The sequence below is a fragment of the Eriocheir sinensis genome, chromosome 43 (genome assembly GCF_024679095.1).
Source record: "Eriocheir sinensis breed Jianghai 21 chromosome 43, ASM2467909v1, whole genome shotgun sequence".
In the NCBI taxonomy this organism is placed as follows: domain Eukaryota; kingdom Metazoa; phylum Arthropoda; class Malacostraca; order Decapoda; family Varunidae; genus Eriocheir; species Eriocheir sinensis.
In genome coordinates this window covers 5,321,568-5,342,863 of record NC_066551.1, presented here as the reverse complement: position 1 = coordinate 5,342,863, position 21,296 = coordinate 5,321,568, and the positions used below count along the sequence as shown (strand labels likewise).

Below are 21,296 nucleotides of genomic sequence, written 5' to 3'. Positions count from 1 at the left end.
AGCCCAGTTGGGCGTGAAGCCGCCTGCCTCGATCCACCCGCCCCAAAATGACGCCACCCAGGAGCGAGCGCACCAGTGAGTACCTCGCAGCGCATTGCAAAATCTAGATAACAAGCGACAAAAACACTAAAACTAACTTTACTATATCCACAAACAATTAGTAGCGATATAAGCCCTTCTGTGAGTGGTCAGCGGCCCTCCGGTTGAAGACATCTAGGTAGCTACTTAATTTTAAACCCATCTAGGTGGGGCTCGGAACTTACGCTTTCCACTATTTATAGAGAGAGAGAGAGAGAGAGAGAGAGAGAGAGAGAGAGAGAGAGAGAGAGAGAGAGAGAGAGATCTATGAGCTGGAAAAAGAATGTGTACTCTCATCTCAGAACCGACCATGATTCACAGGTTTGTTAATCCATCAGTAAGTCCCTCAGCTTATCACGACTATCTACATCGCTGGAGTTAATATATGCCCAGATCCTGGCAAAAGTTTCTTGTCAAAATAAAATTATAAATAAAAAATATAATCAAGATAACTGTTCAAAGAATTCATTGCAACAGTTTATGAAGCAAAATGTGACGTCTGAACAAGGGCATGTTTTTTTATTTCTTTTTTTTTGTGTTATATAGTATGAGAGAGAGAGAGAGAGAGAGAGAGAGAGAGAGAGAGAGAGAGAGAGAGAGAGAGAGAGAGAGGCCAAGTTTTATTTCCTTGTATCGTAAGGACACAAGGGTTCATTGCATTCGTTATTATTGCTTACGTTCAGCTTGAATGCGATAAAAACACATTTCTAAGTCTGCACTGACAAATCCACTTGGTCTTCAACTCGTGCCATATACACCTTGTCCAATAGCCAGATTAGACACTGATTGTAGGCTCTTTTACTCAATGAATTAATATACTACTATATAGTACTACTACTGCCATTACTACTACTACTGTTAACACTATTACTACCACTACTACTACAACTAATACTAATACTAATACTAATATCAATACTAATACTAATATTAATAATTATAATAATAGTAATAATAATAATAATAATAATAATAATAATAATAATAATAATAATAATAATAATAATAATAATAATACAGTAGTAATAATGATAATGATAATGATAACAAAAATAATAATAATAATAAAGACAAGACTTGCACATGCTAATAAACTATTGAGCTATGCATAAAAAAATCGACATTGATTAATTTATCCATGCAAGTTCCTACATAAGACAATATATTGGGATGTCAGGACACATAATAAAAAAATAAGAAACACACAGTAAGCATCTCTATTGTTGTGTCAAAATATGGTGCAGTCATTAACACATGCGTAAAAGCACTGTTGTTAGCTTCTTTTACTATACCATTCAGTTTTGACACTCGATCTGTGGAAAATTAACAGGAAGGTAAAGGAAGTAACTTGCTATGATTTCACCAAAGTCTTACCGGAATAACATAATCGTTTTTCCCCCCTGTAGTTCGATCTTGATTCACTTTTACTGTTTATCTATATCTATGTCTTCCAAATTTTCTGGTTCTTGACAAATCTAACAATACAAATACAATACAATTCAATACGATACAATACAATAAAAGACAAATACAATTCAATACAGTACAAAACTACAATTATTATTATTACTACTGTATTATTGTTATTATTATTATTATTATTATTATTATTATTATTATTATTATTATTATTATTATTATTATTATTATTATTATTATTACTGTTATTACAATACATATACAATACAATACAAAATAAAACAATACAAATACAACACACGTATATGACACACGGCCACCAGGAAAACTGAAGCTATAAGAGTCATGGCTGCAAAATGTCACGAAAAATATATATTTACAAACGAAATCAGGCCACCTGTATTATTGAGAAATTTAGATAGAAAATATATATAGGGAGGGAGCTGTATGTATCTTGAGTCTTTCACTTATCGAGTTAGCATTTGTAACTAATGGGTATGATTAGCTCACCATCATCAACAAAGGCTATAATATAAATAAAACTCAGTAACTAATTTCGATCATTCACTGTGGACATCTTTCACGGTGGAAGGCCAGGTTCGGCGCCTCCCTCAAAAATTAAATAGTAGACCAATTCAGTGATTTCCCTAGTTATGACCTCACTGTCATTTCCCCTGTGTATACACGCTCTATATATATAAAAAAAAAAACTTATTATTGAGCCTGGACAGTTAGTATATGACAATTCAGTGATTTACCTAGTTATAACCTCACTATCATTTCCCCTCTGTATACACGCTTTATAAAAAAAACTTATTATTGAGCCTGGACAGTTAGTACATGACAATTCAGTGATTTCCCTAGTTATAACCTCACTATCATTTCCCCTCTGTATACACGCTTTATAAAAAAAACTTATTATTGAGCCTGGACAGTTAGTACATGACAATTCAGTGAGTTAAAAAAACTTATTATTGAGCCTGGACAGTTAGTACATGACAATTCAGTGATTTCCCTAGTTATAACCTCACTATCATTTCCCCTCTGTATACACGCTTTATAAAAAAAACTTATTAGGTATTGAGCCTGGACAGTTAGTACATGACATTCGCAGTAGCCTATATAGGTCCCTTCATAAATATTTTCATAGTGGACATGTTTTATCACAAGCCTTGCACAGTTCTAGCAATGTACCTTTACTAGCATAGGTAAACTTGTCATTGAGAAAGATTCATACGTAAGCAGGCAGGTGAACTTTCCCATATTATTATCTGTGAGATTATTCGTATAACAAAAATTCATAGATTCTACAGTAAGGTGCTCCTGGAGGCTACATGCTAAGAAAAGGGCAAGATCTATGTTTTAATGCCTTTACACTGAATATATCTGATAATTTTATTCATACAGTTACATTTTGTAATCGTTTGTTTGTCATTCAAGGGCAAATATTGAAGTTGTGTCATGACTATCCCCGGAACACGTTTTAAAGGCCGCGCTGACCTCGGCGCCGTCTTCTGCGGCTGTGTGGTTGCAAGTTGTAAATTTCTCCCTGTCACTAGTGTAAGATCTCATTGTTTGCGGTAAAGGAGATATAAAAACTACATCCAAGTGCCCCCCATACTTAGATAAGCATCAACACATTTCTAGATATCCCCAAAATGACGAGAAATACTACAAATCTAGGCTGTATAGAGTGAAGAGAAAGGCCCCCAATGGCAACTGAAGCGGCGGGATCGATGGCCGTCCCCGCAACACACCGGCGCCGCGGCCGTCGCCTCACACCAAGGAGTCTGTGGAGTCTCCTTGCTTCACACACACACACACTTAAACACCTCCACTTGCCTCTCACACGCACGCACTTTAACACCTCCACCTGTCCAAGGAAAGGCCTCTGCGGCTCACCATCTCCATAATACAAGTCTGCCGGGGATAGCCTGTAAATACCTGTTTTTAGTGTAAATATGACTTAAAATTGCACCTACTGGCACCTGTGCTTGTCCCAGAGGCTGTTTTGGACATTTATTTACAGTTGTTCAATGTTTACAGTCTGACGTTCAGCTGTGTTGACGAAGGTTACCTCATATAAACAAGTTCATAGTTGCTCTAAAGGCTGTTTTGGGCCTATATTTACAGTTATATTCAATGTTTACGGTTTGACATGAGTAGTGTTGAAAGTTACCTAACATAAACAAGATCGTAGTAGTCTTTGGTGGTGATGCCTGAAGGAAACTAACCCCTTAGTAAAACATTGTAGAAGATGTAACACAGATGACCAATTAGTTGACGATGACTGGAAAAGGAGTTTCTAAGTATAATATATTTCAGAGTGCATGGCAATGGCAGGCCTCGGGGGTACTCTGAGACTCTCCTCTCGACTTTCACAACTCGCAGCCACATCTAGGTAAGGAGAATAGTATGATACAAGGATAATAGTTCAAAGTGTTAACCCTATACCTGCTGCTTTAAGGATAAATGGCGCACTTCTATCTTGCAGGGGCATATTACATCGTCATTATTGCGTTGTAGCCTGTTGGCAGTAGCTGTAGCTTACAACGTGCTATATATTGATGCTGGGTTGGTGTGGAGGTTCTGTCAAGCCCACTTTGGCTAGAATTAGGTTTCGTTGATGTATTACTCCAGAATCACACCCGACTCACTGAAGTGGTTAACTCAGCGGCATCTTAGTTATAATCACGGAGCACCTGCACCTTATACACACTCTAGTCCATCTACTTTAACTTGAGCCCTGTGGCTTGGCCCAAGTAACCCCCCATTGTTTACACATCTAGCGATGACCTGTGCATGGTGATCTGTCTCACTGTTAGTCTGTATGTTATCTATTTATGGAATATATATATATATATATATATATATATATATATATATATATATATATATATATATATATATATATATATATATACGGTAAAACTTTCGGTTAAGATTCGTTTTAGGTCCGTGCAAGTATCTCATTACCTACCTTATGAAACATCAGCATCTCTTCATATATCTTTTCTACAAACCTTCAACAGTCATGGAAACGCTTTGAAAATCCAATTCAAGGACTTTTTTTTTTACTCTTGGAAATAGGGGATAATGTTTACGAAAGCGCGTCGCCTCTTCTGGCGATGGCCGCGGCGACGCCCTTCTAACCCCTGGTTAGAAGGGGGGTTGAGGGGGGCACAGCCCCCCTGTTAGTAGGTCGTAAAGTTCGGTTGGAGTAGTTTAAATATGCTCCCCGACTCTAAACCCTCTGTGAGCTATTTTATGGCTGCGGTGGCTGCAGTGTCGCCATGGCCGCCGCCAGAGGAGGCGACGCGCTTTCGTAAACATTATCCCCTATTTTCAAGAGTAAAAGAAAGTCCTTGAATTGGATTTTCAAAGCATTTCCATGACTGTTGAAGGTTTGTAGAAAAGATATATGAAGAGATAGTGATGTTTCATAAAGTAGATTATGAGATATTGGTACGGACCTAAAACGAATCTTTACCAAACTTTCTAAGAAGTCAGCCTCCCCCTCCGCCACTCCAGCCCCCCCTACCCCCCAAGACAAGCCTGGGGAACCGGGGTTTGGGGGGGAAGCCAAAATCACTGAAAAATGGGCTTCCAAAATTTCCCTAGAAAAATCCCTAAATGAAGGAAAATTCCCTAGTCTCGAAAGTAAGGAAAGTACTAACTTTATAACCTAACAGCCCCCCTCGCCCCCCTTCTAACCCCGGGGGGGGGGGGGCTGCACCCCCCTCTGGCCCCCCCCCACATGTATTATGTGCCAGATTTTTTTATTTTTATATTTTTTTGGTGGGGAGCATATTTAAACTACTCCAACCGAACTTTACAACCCGCTAACGAAGGGGCTTCGCCTCCCTCGACCCCCCTCCTAACCAAGGGGGGCTGCGCTCCCCCTGGACCCCTCCCCCATGTAGGGAATTTTCATTAATTTAGGGATTTTTCTAGGGAAATTTAGGAAGTGGGGGGGTCCAGGGGGGGGCACAGCCCCCTTTGGTTAGGAGGGGGGTCCAGGGGGGCGAAGCCCCCTCGTTAGCAGGTCATAAAGTTCAGTTGGAGTAGTTTAAATATGCTCACCCACCGAAGAAAAAAAAAAAAAAAAAAGATTTTCTGGCGCATCATACATGTGGGGGGCGCCCCCCTTTGGTTAGCAGGGGGGTGAGGGGGGCTGTTAGGTTATAAAGTTGGGACTTTCCTTACTTTTGAGACTAGGGAATTTTCCTTCATTTAAGGATTTTTCTAGGGAAATTTTGGAAGCCCATTTTTCAGTGATTTTGGCTTCCCCCCCAAACCCCGGTTCCCCAGGCTTGTCTTGAGGGGCGTAGGGGGGAGGCGGACTTTAGAAATATATATATATATATATATATATATATATATATATATATATATATATATATATATATATATATATATATATATATATAAACATAAATACGACTTCATGGTGATATGAAGGGGTTGGGATTTGAGGGAAAGACAACGACTCTAAACCTTCCATTTCTCTTGGCAATGTGGCTCATGCGATTCACCCTTCCACCACCATTGAAGACTCGCGTAGGTCTCACTCTCGTGTCCTGCACAGCCAAGCAAAAGATATTATATATAACGTAAATAAGAGAGAAGGGGGGTGGCATTAGCGCGGCTCAGGGGAACCGTGCCTAAAGGTTCAAGTTAGATTCGATAGACTATAGTAGTTATGGATTCCAGTAACTTGTCATTTAGTATTTTCACCTCACTTTATTCATAGAAGCAGAGAAGCCATCGTCACCATACATGAAATTGGTCCAAAGCTCTGCCCCCTCCCTCACTCACCCTCCAAGATAACATTGACTCCTAACTTCCTTTCATCCAACCAATCAGCTCCCGTGGCTTCGGAAGAGGGGGTGGGGCTTCTTGATTAGTTTAATGTACGTTGACTATTGGTATGTGGTCCTTCTCAGAGATGTTCTTGATGGAGAGGTTTGTTTGCTCAGGAATGGAGTTGTTGGGCAGATGAGGTAAGGCAAGGCACCCTCTATTTTATACACAGCTATAGCGTATGCCTATTATAGGTTGCTTGGTGGAAAATATCAATTAATTAGTAAATGTCATTATTTTTGTATACTTTTTTATGTCAGTTGATGTTTTATTTCCTCAACTTTTGTGGAATAATTTTAAGCATTGATATTGTTCAGTGTAATGAGCCACAATTATATTTAACAAGGCATTGAACAGTTTAAGGCAGTCATGAGTAAAGGGAGCCAGACATAGTTCTTTTTTTTTTTCATTTACTTGATATACTTGTTTTTCTTCATTCCAGAATCCCATTGTCAACTAAGAACACCTTCCCTACACAATCCCCTGCCCTTCTTGGGAGACTAAGCTCCTCAGCACACCAGTCACAGCCTCTGGCAACGAAGAGCAGTGCCTCCCAAGACCTCCTCATCAGCCCCTCGTGTGTGACCAGACTGAAGGAAATAACCAAGGATGATGACAAATCCTTCCTCAGGGTGATTGTTGAAGGTGGAGGCTGCTCAGGGTTTCAGTATAAGTTTGACCTTGATACAACTCTACAAGATGATGACAGGTAAGACACTGAGGGTGCTGTGAATTGATATAGTTTCTTTTTTTTTCCATGTTATATTGAGTTGCAAGCTGTATGTAAAAACTGAAGCCAAGATTGGCACCATGATGAATAGGTCCTGGTACCAGAATTTTTCTTTATCTGCAGAATTTAAGCACTTGTCAAGAAATAATGACATTTTGTCTTGATGGATTACCCAGTTAGAAAATTAAAATTGTTCTCTTTTTCTTTCTTAGAGTCTTTGAACGAGATGGAGTACAAGTGGTAATAGATGAAACGTCGCTTGACTTTGTACGAGGCTCCATCATAGACTATCATTCAGAGTTAATAAGAGCAGCATTCAGAGTTGTTGACAATCCACAGGCTGAGGGAGGCTGCTCATGTGGAGCATCTTTTGCAATAAAACTGTAGGTTTTAGGTACATTTTTGTATGCATGATATAACTGCTGTACAGTAGGACTTATGATGCAAGGTTAATAAAGAGGAGGTAAATTTGTACATAAGATTATTTTTGTAACATATTGGCATATAAAATGTTTTAATGCAAAAGTGCTTTGTTGTAAAGACAATTTAGTATAGCTTTTAAGTAAAGTATAGTGGTGGCAGGAAGGCCTGAGGCTCAAAAAATACTGATTTTACAATCTTGAGATTATAAAACCATTATCAAACATGTGTTTGAACTAATACCAGTATATTGTTACATATGAGTAATAAATAAGAACATGGTTATATTCATGGCAGTTCCTACACTAAAAATATATAAAATAAAATATATGGATTTTGCTTACCTTGCTCACTATACACAGATATACACTTAGTATTAGCAGGTACGTAAACAGGTATGCATGGAGACCAAGGAATTCTGAAATTACATTCAACATCCACTTTTACAGCTGAGATAACTGAAATAATAAAGCTTCTTTCATGATTAAATATTTATTATAATTTTCTTCGGTGTTACCTTAATTCAGTTTTCATAATATCAATAATACAGTAGTATCATGAGATACAGTATTGTAAATTTGCAATAGTTTTGAGGAAGGGAATCATTAACTGGAAATTTCTCTGCCCCCCTCTCTCTCTCTCTCACACACACACACATACACACACACACATTCCTTTATTATCTCAAGCGCCAGCTTGAGACCCTATTTAATACCATGAATATAGTAAACTAATTAAGGCTCCCTCCAAGTTCTTGTTTTGAGTAACAACCAAGTGTTAATAAAAGTTATCATTTAGTACACTTACTCAAACAAATTTTGATATATCAATGTAATCTCTATTGTTTGAAGTTATAACTAAAATTTATGTTTTTTAGGAAGGATAAACATTTTGAAATAATAATTATAATAATCTCAAACATGATCATTCTCTAACACATTACCAGCAAAAACTAGGTGGGATGATAACAACAACAAATAAAGGATGATATATCACATGTGAAAATGCTCAGGAATGTAAGTTATATACTACTACACTAGTATATACTAAGGACCAAGATCCTACACACACAGTGACACACTGAAATCACTAGTACCTGATCTCCAAACTAATGGCTGATGGAAATGATAGCAGTATCAATGATGAGATTGTGACGGTGCTGCTGGTGATGATGATAAATAGGTCTTACAACATAATGATGCAGTAGAAATAAGTCGCGCAAGTTCAGGAGTTTATGCGGACCGCTGATTATGTTACAAAAATTAACCAACCTGGGTCTCATCTCTATCACTTCTTGCTCTTCTTACTCTGAAAAGAATAAAAACAAAAATAAGGCAATGCTTACATGATGGAAATAATTAGGTAGATAATCACCAAAATTTGGTGCCATATAACTTAACAATCTGTATGTATAAATCTCTGATCGAGGGGCAGTCAGACGAGGAACATGGAAGATCTTGCCTTCCTCCCCCTCCCCCCCACACACTTCCTCTAGATCAGGGGTTCCCAAATATTATTTACCCACTGCCCCATTTTCCACACTTCCCTTCACTCATTACCCCTCTTTGCTCATGCTTCCACAATTACATCTTAGCACCCATACTTAGAAGAGTTATTAATAAATTTGTATGTGGAATATTTGGCACAGGAATAAAAAAAGGACAGAGAAGGACATATTCAGCCTGTACTAATTTGAAGCCTAACACAATGGGTATGATTTTACTAAGACTTTTTTCTTGGTGCCTTCTGTCTCCCCATTACCCCACAGAAAAGACCAAATTACTCCTCTTGGGGTGATTTACCCTAGGTTGAGAACCCCTGCTCTAGATTGTGTAATTACGTATTCATACTTATTTGCCTCCCTAATTTCACCTCTTCAACCCATGCTTTCATGTTCCTTAAATAAAGTTACAGACCTGATTCAATACCAAATACATAACAAAGTCAAAACAGAAGGATGAAAGGAGGTATGGGAAGCAATGAGTGCGTAAGAAAGGTATGGGTAGGGATAACTGGTAGCCATTCTTGAATGTAACTTCTAGTTGAATGCTAGGAATACAGATATATAAGAACCACTACTAACAACTATGGCTGATAAAATACCAACACTGTGAGCTTACCTTTGCTTCAAACCTAAACTGTTCTATTACTTCTGACTGAGCTGTCAACTTTTCGTTGAGGTCAGCAAGGTGTTCCGACATTGTGGAAATTTGTTCTTCATAGTTTCTGAAATATCATTATCAGAATTTAGTGTAAAGATGGTTCATTATTAATTTACTAAGGAAAAAAAGTAGCTATATTACATAAGAACATAAGAACGCAGGAGTCTGCAAGAGGCCGGTAGGCCTGTAAATATTATAGAATAGAAATATTCAATATATTTCCATGTGTTATCCTTAGAAAATTATATATATTTAAACTATGCCAAATAAAAATCAAATAAACTCAAAGTAGGGTTCAGAATCCTCTATCCTTATCTATAAATTGTAAGGAATATAAAAGTCGCATATGACTCAGGAAGAATATGTAAGGAATTTAATGCTAAAGTATAAAACACACCTGCTGGTTGTTTGAAGGGTTTCTCTCAGCTGATTGACTTTTTCTCTTTGCTTGTCCATCTCCTGCTCACTGGCACCCCTACATTCATCACTCACTGCCAAACGCCTCATTAATGCCTCACACTGCAAGACACAAGAAAAATTCACACTAGCGATCAAAAGTATAAAATTTTATGACACAAAACACTAGAGAATAAAAACAGGACAGCTTGCAGAAAACAATGTCATGTACCTCATTCTGGTAGAGGGCAGCCTGGCTCGTTGCTGAGGTGAGTTGCATGTAAAGGTGTGAGCAGCGGTTGGTGAAGTGATTCCGGATATCCTTTTCCCTCTCGTCGAATGCCCCATCACAACCCTGCACCTCCCCAACCTAACGAATTGCAATTACATGTATGAAAACTTAAATACATGAAATATTATGACAAAATTGATATACACAATGTGACAGCTTTTGTCACTATCACTGAATATGCATCATCATCATGAACCTTTTACTCATTTATAATAATTGTGAATATAAAGGAATGCTAAGAAGTTAACAGATGAAAGTCTTGTGTAATGTCAAAGACAATGAAAAATCATATATATATCAATAATTCACCAGTGATGTTGCCGAGGAGATGGACGACGAGTATTCCTTGTGGTCTTCTTCCTTTATAGAGGCTGTTTCCCCCTTCAGCTGCTTCTCCAGCTCTCGAACTCTCTGTATACACAGTAAAATAAATACCCCAAGCACTCAAAACCATTGTCCAGTTTGATATTTAATGATTTTTTGCACATCCCTAACTATTATCAAATTATCAAACTTTCACTTCTGTTTTCAATGATCCAGTTCTGTCTAGTTCATTTCTCATAACCGGGCAAAGCTTCTCCATTCATTTATGTATTCCCTCTCAGAACTTATTTTTGTTTTCTTTTGGTTTAAAAATTTCCTTACAAATCTAGCTTATGTGATGAACTTGTTACTGAGATGAATTTCCATAATGATCTTACATAATTCCCTCTGACTTTATTTAATGTTTCATGCTACTTACTATCCACTTAAAATTACTTCTACTCCATCTCAATATGCAGCACTAAATTATCAAAGAATCTGATATCACAAAATACAAAATGTCTAATGAATAAAGAAATTACAAATACAAACTTGAAATACACACCTTTGCTTCCTTTTGATGCTTGCATTGTAAGAGCTGATGTTCTAGCCTCCAGTGCTCTCTCTCTGCTTCTAGCTGAGTAAGTTTTGAGGTGGCCAGAGCCAACTGCTTCATGAGGGAGGCCTCGATGTCCCCATGTGCAGTGCTGTCTAATGGGCTCACCGGTGTGCCATCATACAGTGTTGATGGCCCATCATCCTTTAAAAGGTCTCTTATTAATAAAATGACCATATCCACCTATGCAACTATAGTTATAACCCCAATGTTCTCCAGGTCCTTCCTTGGTTTTATGAAATGGAGGTTTTGCCTTCCTTGATTTGTCTCCTTTACCCAAAGAACACAAATGACTCTCCCTCAGTTTATCATTGCAAATGTGACAAAGAAATACAGAAACAGTGAGAACATTCTTCTTCACCAATGTTGTACTTACTTGAACACCACAGAGGGAAGTTCTTGATTTACTAAGGGAATAAGGCATACTTGGGTAGGGTGAGGAGGGTGTGCTGGGGGTGGATCCCCCTCGATTCCAGGAAGGCACCACCTGCTCCTTGAAGATATGAGACATCTGGGAGAGGAAAGAAAAAAGAAAACATCAGTGTGTCTCAAAAATCTTCTGAGGCCTAGTTCACCAAGAAACTTTATGGTCATTTCATACATGTTGGAAATGTCAAGGATGTGCATGCTAAACAGAATACAAGGGACAAAAACAAGGGTAAATATGAGGAAGGGTGCCATTCACTCTTCATTGTACACCTGACATGGCCACCTTTTCCCCTGCACATGCCTATCTAGAAATACCAGATCCTAAAAAGACACATAATCAAGTTCCATGGACAAACTCAGGAAATATGAAGAGGGGGCAGATTTCCATGACCAACACTCAATGTCATGTGTTACAGTAGACGAGGCTGCTTGACCCAAATAATTTATGGGTAATGAGACTCACTTTCTACTGATGAAATTCCTTTTGTTATTTAAAATTCTGGCAAAAGGTATGCATACTAACCTTACCAGTTGTGAGAGTAAGTGAAGAGAGAACACTAAATATCTCTTCATTGATAGCCTTTGCATCGGACGATATTAAATAAAGCTCTTTCTCACTCTCAGCTTTCCTTTGGTATGCACTTGTGGCCTCTGAAATACATGGGTTCAAGAGAGTTCAGTAATCTTGTGTCTGAGCTGAAAATTCATAAAGAGAAGAAAAATAAAACTAGGCAGCGACATCATATTTCCAAATCCCACTTTAAATGAAATGCAGTCAATACAGAACATGCAATACTATGTTGCTGGCTCACCTCTGAGGGCTGCATGCAAGTTACTGAGGCGGTCACTTAGCATGGAGATGATGCGGCCCTGTGCACTGAGGGGAATGCTGGAGTTCGGTGTGCCTTGAAAAATAAGTATTGACATAATTACAACAGAAGATTTGAATGGTAGACATATCCTCTATCATATTGAGTTCCATACATGGTTAGACTACATAATGTTCCTGAGATTAACGTAGTTTATACTCACGCCACATTAAACAGCCTGACATCTTCCCTCCTTGGTACTTACTCTGGTTGGCAAGAGTGTTAACGTAAGGGGTGAGGGATCCCAATGAGGACACCAGCCGGCTGAATGCTGCACTCCAGGAGGCACTACTTCGGTCTGTGCTTGCCTGGCCTTTGCTCCCCTCACAAACCCTGGGCATAAATATACAATACACTATTAGTGGTGTTCAAAATAACTGATGAGTGGCTGTTTCATTGGATACAGGTGAAAATTGTTCATAAAAGGAGGGGCAACAAGAACAAGACCAGAGGGATGTCTTATAGTAGGAACATAATGAAAGCAAGTTATCCATTCACAGGCTACCAGTGCCAACCTGTGTTGGCAGTCAGAGTGAGTGGGCTGACAGAGAGAAAGCAAGCTAACAAGGTAACAATGGTCAGGACATTTTGGTGCATTTGCTCATGCAGGACACCAGAGGTGACACACATGAAGGTGCACCTACTGGTAGTAATATTGGCATATTCTTGACATGGGATGAAAAAGGTTTGTGTCGGAAGCCTCCAAGTGGGTAACTTGCTTTCTTGATGCTCCTACCATAGAGAGGAGCAAATGATGGACTTACCAGTGTACCACGAGGGGTAGGACTTTGCGTAAACTCGCAACACATGAACTGACTTGCTGGCTTACAGTGGACAGTCCCACCAAGGTTTCTATAGCAACAAATTCCTCCGAAGAGGCAGTCTCAGCCAACTGATGATATGCTGTTGTCAGAGACTGCCATGGGATAGCAGCTGACCGCAAATGCTCTATTAACTGGAAAAAATGAAGGTAATGTCTACATCCTATCACTATAAATACAATTATGTAGAAACATTAAGAGTACTAGACTGATGTTTTCACAGTGTATAAGCATATGGACAGTAAGTATTTGATCTACATACTTTTTGCTTAACATCTGACTGATGATCATGCAGTTTCACTCTTGTACTGTAGGTACACAAAAACTTGGCAAATGTTTGTGACATTTCTTGAATCAAACCATCAAAGGTATCCACTAAACTCCTTGCTGTAAAACTGGAAGATTTCTCTCTTCCATTTTGTACTGGAATATTAAGGCTGCTTGACCCTGGTCCTGGAATTATAAATTTGAATAATCAATCCATGTACTTGTTACTAATTCCATATTGTTGTTAGTTCATATGATAATTTGGTCTGCTTGATATATAGGCTGGTATTACAAGACACTTTCCCTTCTCACATCAGCTACTTCTAAAGGTCAAAGGGGGATATCAGTCAGGTTCTAATGAGTGTTTTTCAGGCTCATGGTACAGAAGAAGGGTTAAAGTACCACCAGGGTCATAAAACTACTCCTGGAAATGCCCACAACTCCTGCGAAGGCCTTGTCAAATAGGTGTCCTTGGGCTGCAAAATGTCTTATAATACGACCCATAGTGTTATCCTATATGTTGCATGTATGTGCCACATATATAGTAAATAAATAAGTATGGAAAAAGTTTTCCCACCTCTCTGGGCAGCAGTTGATCCCATATCTGGGGTGTCCCTTTGAGAGTGCTGGTCTACAACAGAAGTTTTGCCGCTGGCCTCACTACTGAGCTTTTCCTGTAGTCTGGCCACCTGTTCCTTTAAAGCTTGTAACTCAGCTTGTCTCTGTTGGGCCACAACCTCCTGACGAACCCTCTCACTCTCTAACTGGCTAATCATATCCTGTAAGTAAAGTTAAACCACATGAAGATTTTTAAACCACAAAATATCACACAGTTTATATTCTCAGTGACATTATAAATCCAAATATACAGAAGACTTACATTAGCCGATCTTTCTCGAAGCTGCAGCATATCCTTGTATTTTTGTGTTTCTCTTTTGGCTGCATCAAGTTGTGTTTCAAATTCGGACAAACGTTTACGGTGTGTTGTCTGACTTTCTGCAAGCTCTGACTGTAATCTTGCATTTTCTTGAATCTTTAACTGCAAAGATTGAGTGAAACTAAAGATATGACCATTTTATGTAACACCACTCAACATAGGGAAGACTTTATTTCACTTAAGCATGCTATACATGGCAAATATGTCATTATATTTAGAACACACAAAAAAATATAAAAAAAGAGAAGGTTAAATGAGAACGGATGGCTTGCGTAATACAGATACCCACATGAAGTTCTTCTGTGAATACGTCTGCGTCAGCAACAGCTCCATCAACCACTGACTCGCCCTTGCCTTTTCCTTTTTTCCCCTTTGTCTGAAAGTATGAATGCAAAATTTTCATACATATAGTTGGCAATAAAATCACTCACTCAAATATATCACACCACAGGTAAAGGTAAATCACACACGCACAAAAAAATCTACATCATAAACCTGTATTTCATCCAGGTCCTCTTGTAGAAGTGTTAATCTCTTGGTTAGCTGTTGATTTCTGAAGGAGAGGGAGTCATTCTCTTGCTCAGCCTTCCTCAGCAGCTGATCTCGTGTCTTCATTAAATCCTTTAGAAAGAATACAAAAAAAAAAAAAAAGCAAATTCAGTGATTGACACAACAGTTGATAACATGGTAACATGCAACTATTTCTTAGTCTGGAACGATAATGGAATTGAGGATAACTGCATAAATATAACAAACTGTGTAACAGAACTGAGTGTTCATTATGGGAATACTATGACATAGTTTCTTACAGTTCTACATCAGTTCAATCTTGTCATCATGTGACAACTTACAGATAGCTGTGAGTTTTTTCCTTGCTCATCAACGACAGCTTTCTTCAGCACCTGGTTTTGGGCTCGGAGCTGAAATAAGAAAACAAAACATTAACCTTCAATTGTCAAGAAACTTTGTTAACTATGATTAGTATCAATATATTTGGTAATTAGTCTTTATGTATAATCATCATATTTCCTAACATTTCATAATGCATTTTCCAAAGATATCTTGACATTTTACTCAGCCCCTTTACTGCCATAGGCTATTTGGCTGAGCTTAAGTTAAAACAAAAGGATGAGGGCATTGTCCTTCAGAGTTAGGGCACGGACAGTCTGGATCTGAAACTTATTGCTGAACAGCATATTTAACTACAAAGGATGTTGTAAGTTCGTGGACATTCAGTGAATGGTTATTATTATTTGTATATTGCCATTGTATCCTGCAGGTTGGATAATGAACCGAATACTCATATTCATGTCCACATTATTCAACCATCCATTGTGAGTTCTCTTAGCACTAAGGTGATGTTCATTATGATTACTAACATCTGCGTGATGATACAACAGCACCATAACATGTCAAACTGTGGTGACCCGGATGACTCACTGACCCTGAGTCCCGGGGTGCTCTAAATTTTGATTACCCAATTTACTTGATTTTTGTTAAATCTGTAATGACTAGAACTCTGGAAACAACCACTTGTTATCCCCTTTTTAAAAAAGCTCTTGATAAGAACCCCTAAATTATAGCCCCATTAGTCTTACTTCCGTATGTTGCAAAACCCTAGAAAGATTAATTGCAAATCAACTTTATGACTATCTTGATAATAATTAACTTATAACGTCTTGCCAGTTCAGTTTTCGCAAAAATCAGTCTGTTGATGAGAAGCTTCACACTAATAACAGTATAACTCTTTGGCTTGATAGAGGATTAATTCAGATGTTATATCATTTGACTTTCAACAAGAAATTTGATGTAGAAAACCACCAGTTATTAATCACTAAATTATCCTTGATAGGCATTGGTCAATCTCTACTGGGATGGCTTAGTGACTCCTTAACAGGCCACACCATGAGGGTTTCTGTATCAGGATCCAGCAGCTCACAAACAAACGTCTTGAGTGGATTGCCGCAAGGCTCTGTCCTTGGCCTTCTGCTTTTTCTCATTTATGTTAATTTTGTCCTGAACAATGTACTACCTAAATTTACGATATTTGTTGTCAATCTCAAAATCTATTTAACCCTTTCAATAGAGTGATGCAGATGGCAGTGTCACAGTATGGAAAGGGTTAAGAGGATGAAGAGGTATAGAAAAGGATTAACTCTCTTCCATTTCCTCTTAACCCTTTCCATACTGTGATGCCGACGTCTGCGTCATGTATTGAAAGGGTTAAATTTGCCAGTTTCAAGTCTGCCCTACACACTCACTTATCTAATCTGCTTTATGATTTTCAAGATTGAATGCAAGTATACTGCTTATGGCACATCCTTCCAGCCCATAAAGTTACACATGGCTGTCCCACTACGATTCATTAATCTATGGATTGGCATGATGGCAGTTTTTTGGCCCACCCAACTTTTTCAACTATATTTCCTTGTTGTGCTATAGAGAACAGATGGGTCAACCAAGTGAGTAAACAGGCTCAAGGGCTAATGTGATGGCAATGAGTACCGAGGTCATGCGCAGCTACAGCGTATGCCCCAAAATATACTACGGTACTGTACAGGATGTCACGAAGGCTATTGACTCCGCTGTGATGAGATTTAACATGTCAAGGTAGTCCGTTTAAGAGACCCTCCTCGCCTCACTTTGGAGCCTAATCACAAACTTTACTGAGACTAATTGTGTTTGGGTGACTTTATTTCTTGGGAACACATTCAGAAGTAAATATGATCTGTATGAGACTGAGAGACAGAGAAGAGGCACCCTTTAAGAACACCGACTCCCATGCCTCTTAACCCGGTAGCAGCAACGGGCCAAATCTGTGGTTATACCGTGTACCAGCTTTTGATTGGGATAATGAATTCCTTGGCTTAGATATTGAACAATCATATTCAAGATTTAAAAGTTTAATGCTTAATGCCATTCAGCTATTTATTCCAATTAAGAAAGCATCAGGAATCAGGAAACCTCCTTGGGCAAAATCTATACCTCTTTCTTTAAAATGGCATAAACGCCAAGTATGGTTGAAGTATAAGGATGCTCGGACAAAGTTTGGCAGATCTTCCCCAATAGCCTTAAGGTTGTGGCATTCTTTTAAGACAATATCTGTTCTATATAAAGATGCTGTCCATCAATTTGTAATTAAATATGAAAGATCTTTAGTTTCTCCCGGAAATCCTGATGTTAAACGTTTTCACTCCTATCTTCATAGCAAGAAGGTTCAGCGTCCTACTATTGGACCACTGTATGGAGATAATGGCTGGTGCGCTGACACAACTGACATGGCAGATCTTTTTGTTGATGCATTCTCTGGTGTATTTTCTTCTGCTGACTTATTGAATCCTTATCCTGTTCAGCATTGTGACAATTCATTTATATTTAATATATTTAGTTTTGATATTTTTAAAATTGAGATTATCCTTTCTAAGCTGAAATCTTCTGCTTGTTGTGGCCCTGATGGTATACCTTCAGTATTTTTAAAGAGATGTGCCCCCTCCATTAGTTATCCTTTGCTCTTGTTGTTCAGAAAATCTCTTTTATCAATGCAAGTCCCATCTGACTGGAAAGATGCTAATGTTATGCCACTGTTCAAAGGTGGAATCCATTCTGATCCCCTCAACTATAGACCAATCAGTTTGACATCAGTGTGCTGTAAATCTTTTGAAAGAATAATTGTGTCTCAACTTACTTCTTATTTGGAAGATAATAACTTACTTTCACAGCATCAGTATGGTTTTAGATTGGGCAGATCAGTTTTCGAGCAACTGTTGTATACTCATGACTATGTGACTCATTTCTATGATAGTGGTATGTCAGTGGATATGATATTTTTTTTATTTCAAGAAAGCTTTTGATGTTGTTAATCATAGATTATTACTCACAATGCTGTCTAGTATTGGGATTGGGGGGTGTTTGCTGGGATGGCTGAAAGCCTATTTGAGTGGGAGAAAGATGCAAGTAGTTGTCCATGGTAGTAAGAGTTATTGAGCGGATGTAAGCAGTGGTGTTCCCCAAGGGTCGGTAATTGGTCCCTTGCTTTTTCTCATTTACATTAATCATGTTGTTTCAGAACTAAATTGTAAGTTTTGTTTATTTGCTGATGATCTTAAATTATACCTAGCTACTGAAATTTCTAAGTCTAACCAATTAATTTCTCACAGTATTTTGCAGACATAAACACTCTTTACAACACAAGCAGCTCTTGGGGTTTATCTTTCTCAGTTGGTAAATGTGCCAGAATGAACTTTTGTAGGAATTTCCTTTATGCTCCTGCTCCTTTACCATATTTTATTGGAAACCAACCCATACAAGATGTAGACAACTATAAGGATCTTGAGGTCAGGGTGGATTCCTCCCTAAAGTTTCATTTGCATGTGAGAGAAATCACTGGCAAGGCTGGAGGCAGTGGTTACAGTATTCTAAAGGGTACCCTTTGCAGATCTCCTGATTTCATGAAGGCAGTTTTTATCTCGCATATTCGCCCTATCTTGGACTTTGCCTCTGTGGTTTGGTTCACTGGTTATACAGGAGACATTAGGCTTTTAGAAAATGTTCAGAGGAGGTGGACCAAGAAAATTATCGGTTTCCATGATCTGACATATAGTGAACGTCTCGCTAGATTGAGTCTTTATTCCATTAAAGGAAGATTATTAGAGCTGATCTCATTATGGTGTTCAACATTCTGAAAGGGTTTTGTCCGAATCTAGGTCACCTCTTTGTTAGAAATCTCAACTGAGACACAAGAGGCCACCCCTTTAAGCTTTTTGTTCCTCGTTACAACACTGATGTTCGAGCTCGTTTCTTCTCAGTGCGGGTCATTAGCATTTGGAATAATTTACCCGAATCAGTTGTCGTGGTGGATTCTGTAAGTGCTTTCAAATGGCATCTCCACACTTCTCTCGGTCAAATTTTGTATGATTTTGATTGACTTTGGGTTGTTGAGTATCTCCTTGACTTGTAAACTTGTGTCCTGTGCTGTGGCTGTGCTGTGCTGTGTCTCCACTCGGGATTGCCAACCTGACTATATTGTCTTGGCACTTGCTCAAGAGTATAATGGCAGTTGTTTGTGTGGTCTTGGTGATGCCACAGCCAACCATCAGAACATCTAAAGGACAATCTACTTGCTGTCTTGGTTGGAGGCGTCACCTGATTCTAGATGGGGTTCTCCCCATCTAAGTAAGAAACCAGCGACGGGCCACATTTTTGCCATGATATAAACCCCCCAAAAAATAGATGATGCATAAACTGATAACAAATGCATTGATATATATTATGAAATGGTTTGCGTGAGTGATGATTTTTTCTCATTTTTCTCGCTTAGAGGGGCCTTTAAGAAACATGATTCCCCCGGCTACCGGGTTAAGAGCCAAATCAAAACTTTACTGACACTTTTGAGCTTGGGTGACTTTATTTCTTGGGAACACATTCAGAAGTAAATATGATCGGTATGAGACTGAGAGACAGAGAAGAGGCACCCTTTAAGAGCACTGACTCCCATGCCTCTTAAACTATAACTAAACGTAACCATCACTAAAGGTAAGCATGCACCCTTTTGTCTAATGGGTATCTAGTGTCACGCAAGAGGTATAGAACGAGACCAGACTCTCTTCCTTACCTTGGAGTACTCCGTGGCGAGCTTCTGGTACTTCGCGTTGACGTCCGGGGAGTCCATGGCGAGCGGCGGGGCGGCGGCGGCGGTGGGCGTGACGGGGTGCGGGAGACACTTCCTTCATAACAACAACACTTCCCTCCCACCCTTGCCATGTTATCGTACTCAGAGCATCCTATTTCCTGGCTTCTGACTCTTAATTATTGCCAAGAAGCACCAATAACTAACCATTTTAACGATAACTATATATGAAGCCAGTTATTGGGGTGGAGGAGACAGTTTTGGGTTGGTAATCGACATATACAAGAGGCTGAGTACGACAATCCACTTCCTTTATAACAACACTTCACACCGTTGCCATGTTATCGTACTCAGAGCTGCCGATACAAAGGGCTGGGGAGAAATCCCGAGCCACCTGTGACATCAAGATCATGTTCTGATTGACTGATTGATAGTTTAAGTGGGACAACGAGTAATGAACTTTGGAAATGGCAAATAAGACAAGTTTGAGTATATACAGACAATGGAAAGAATCAATACAAGAAGAGGAAATATACGACAACTGCCCATCATCAGTGACATTGTTCAAGGCCAGTGGGGTCAAATACCCTACAATTAAATGACAGAAACAGACACACAAACAGACAGACAGAGTGCAAGGTGTGTGAAGCAGAGATGGAAAACACCAATCATTTTGTGCTATGGTGCCCGTTCCTGCAAGACACAAGAAGAAGATTGATTGATAGTTTATTGTTGCAGGTAAACAACAAGGGAGAGAAGGGAGGACACCACCCCCCCCAGGCAGGGACAGGACAGAGTGTGATTATACAACTATTAATACATGTGTAGGTAGCACCATGAAATTGCAATATAACTGTAGCAGCCGTACCAGGAAGCCGAAGAGGAAATAATTGGAAGATTCCTATTCGAAGACGTAAAACTGAAGGAGAAAAAAAAGATGCTACACCAGACGTGGAAGGCAAGAGAGAAAATATTAGAAGCAAGACCAAGACGAATAGACAACAGGAGGTTCCGTTGTAAGGGCAATACCTCCGACACCATCACATCACATCACATTCTGACTCATAA

At 38.9% G+C, this 21,296-nt stretch overlaps 2 protein-coding genes across 6 annotated transcripts; one reads left to right on the top strand and one right to left on the bottom strand.

Moving 5' to 3' along the window:
* Positions 1-7,838, top strand: LOC127010362 (iron-sulfur cluster assembly 2 homolog, mitochondrial-like). Of its 5 annotated transcripts, none has more exons than XM_050884320.1 (4): positions 1-75; positions 3,823-3,898; positions 6,803-7,069; positions 7,303-7,838. In XM_050884320.1, exons 1-4 carry the CDS (start codon positions 48-50, stop codon positions 7,475-7,477), a joined length of 546 nt encoding a protein of 181 aa, XP_050740277.1. In that variant the 5' UTR covers positions 1-47; the 3' UTR covers positions 7,478-7,838. The 5 variants fall into 5 exon arrangements, with proteins under 5 accessions (XP_050740277.1, XP_050740282.1, XP_050740279.1 ...); XM_050884325.1 differs by lacking the exon at positions 1-75 and adding an exon at positions 3,246-3,452; XM_050884322.1 differs by lacking the exon at positions 1-75 and adding an exon at positions 3,247-3,433.
* Positions 7,555-20,425, bottom strand: LOC127010360 (protein phosphatase 1 regulatory subunit 21-like). Its single transcript, XM_050884318.1, has 18 exons — positions 20,214-20,425; positions 15,454-15,522; positions 15,098-15,223; positions 14,892-14,978; positions 14,546-14,704; positions 14,243-14,444; positions 13,661-13,851; positions 13,342-13,532; positions 12,783-12,910; positions 12,521-12,613; positions 12,232-12,359; positions 11,656-11,790; positions 11,229-11,423; positions 10,670-10,771; positions 10,301-10,438; positions 10,070-10,191; positions 9,631-9,736; positions 7,555-8,818 (listed from the first exon to the last, which is right to left on the bottom strand). The coding sequence occupies exons 1-18, from the start codon at positions 20,268-20,270 to the stop codon at positions 8,798-8,800; spliced, it is 2,250 nt and encodes a 749-aa protein (XP_050740275.1). The 5' UTR covers positions 20,271-20,425; the 3' UTR covers positions 7,555-8,797.
* Between the last annotated feature and the right edge of the window lie 871 nt (positions 20,426-21,296).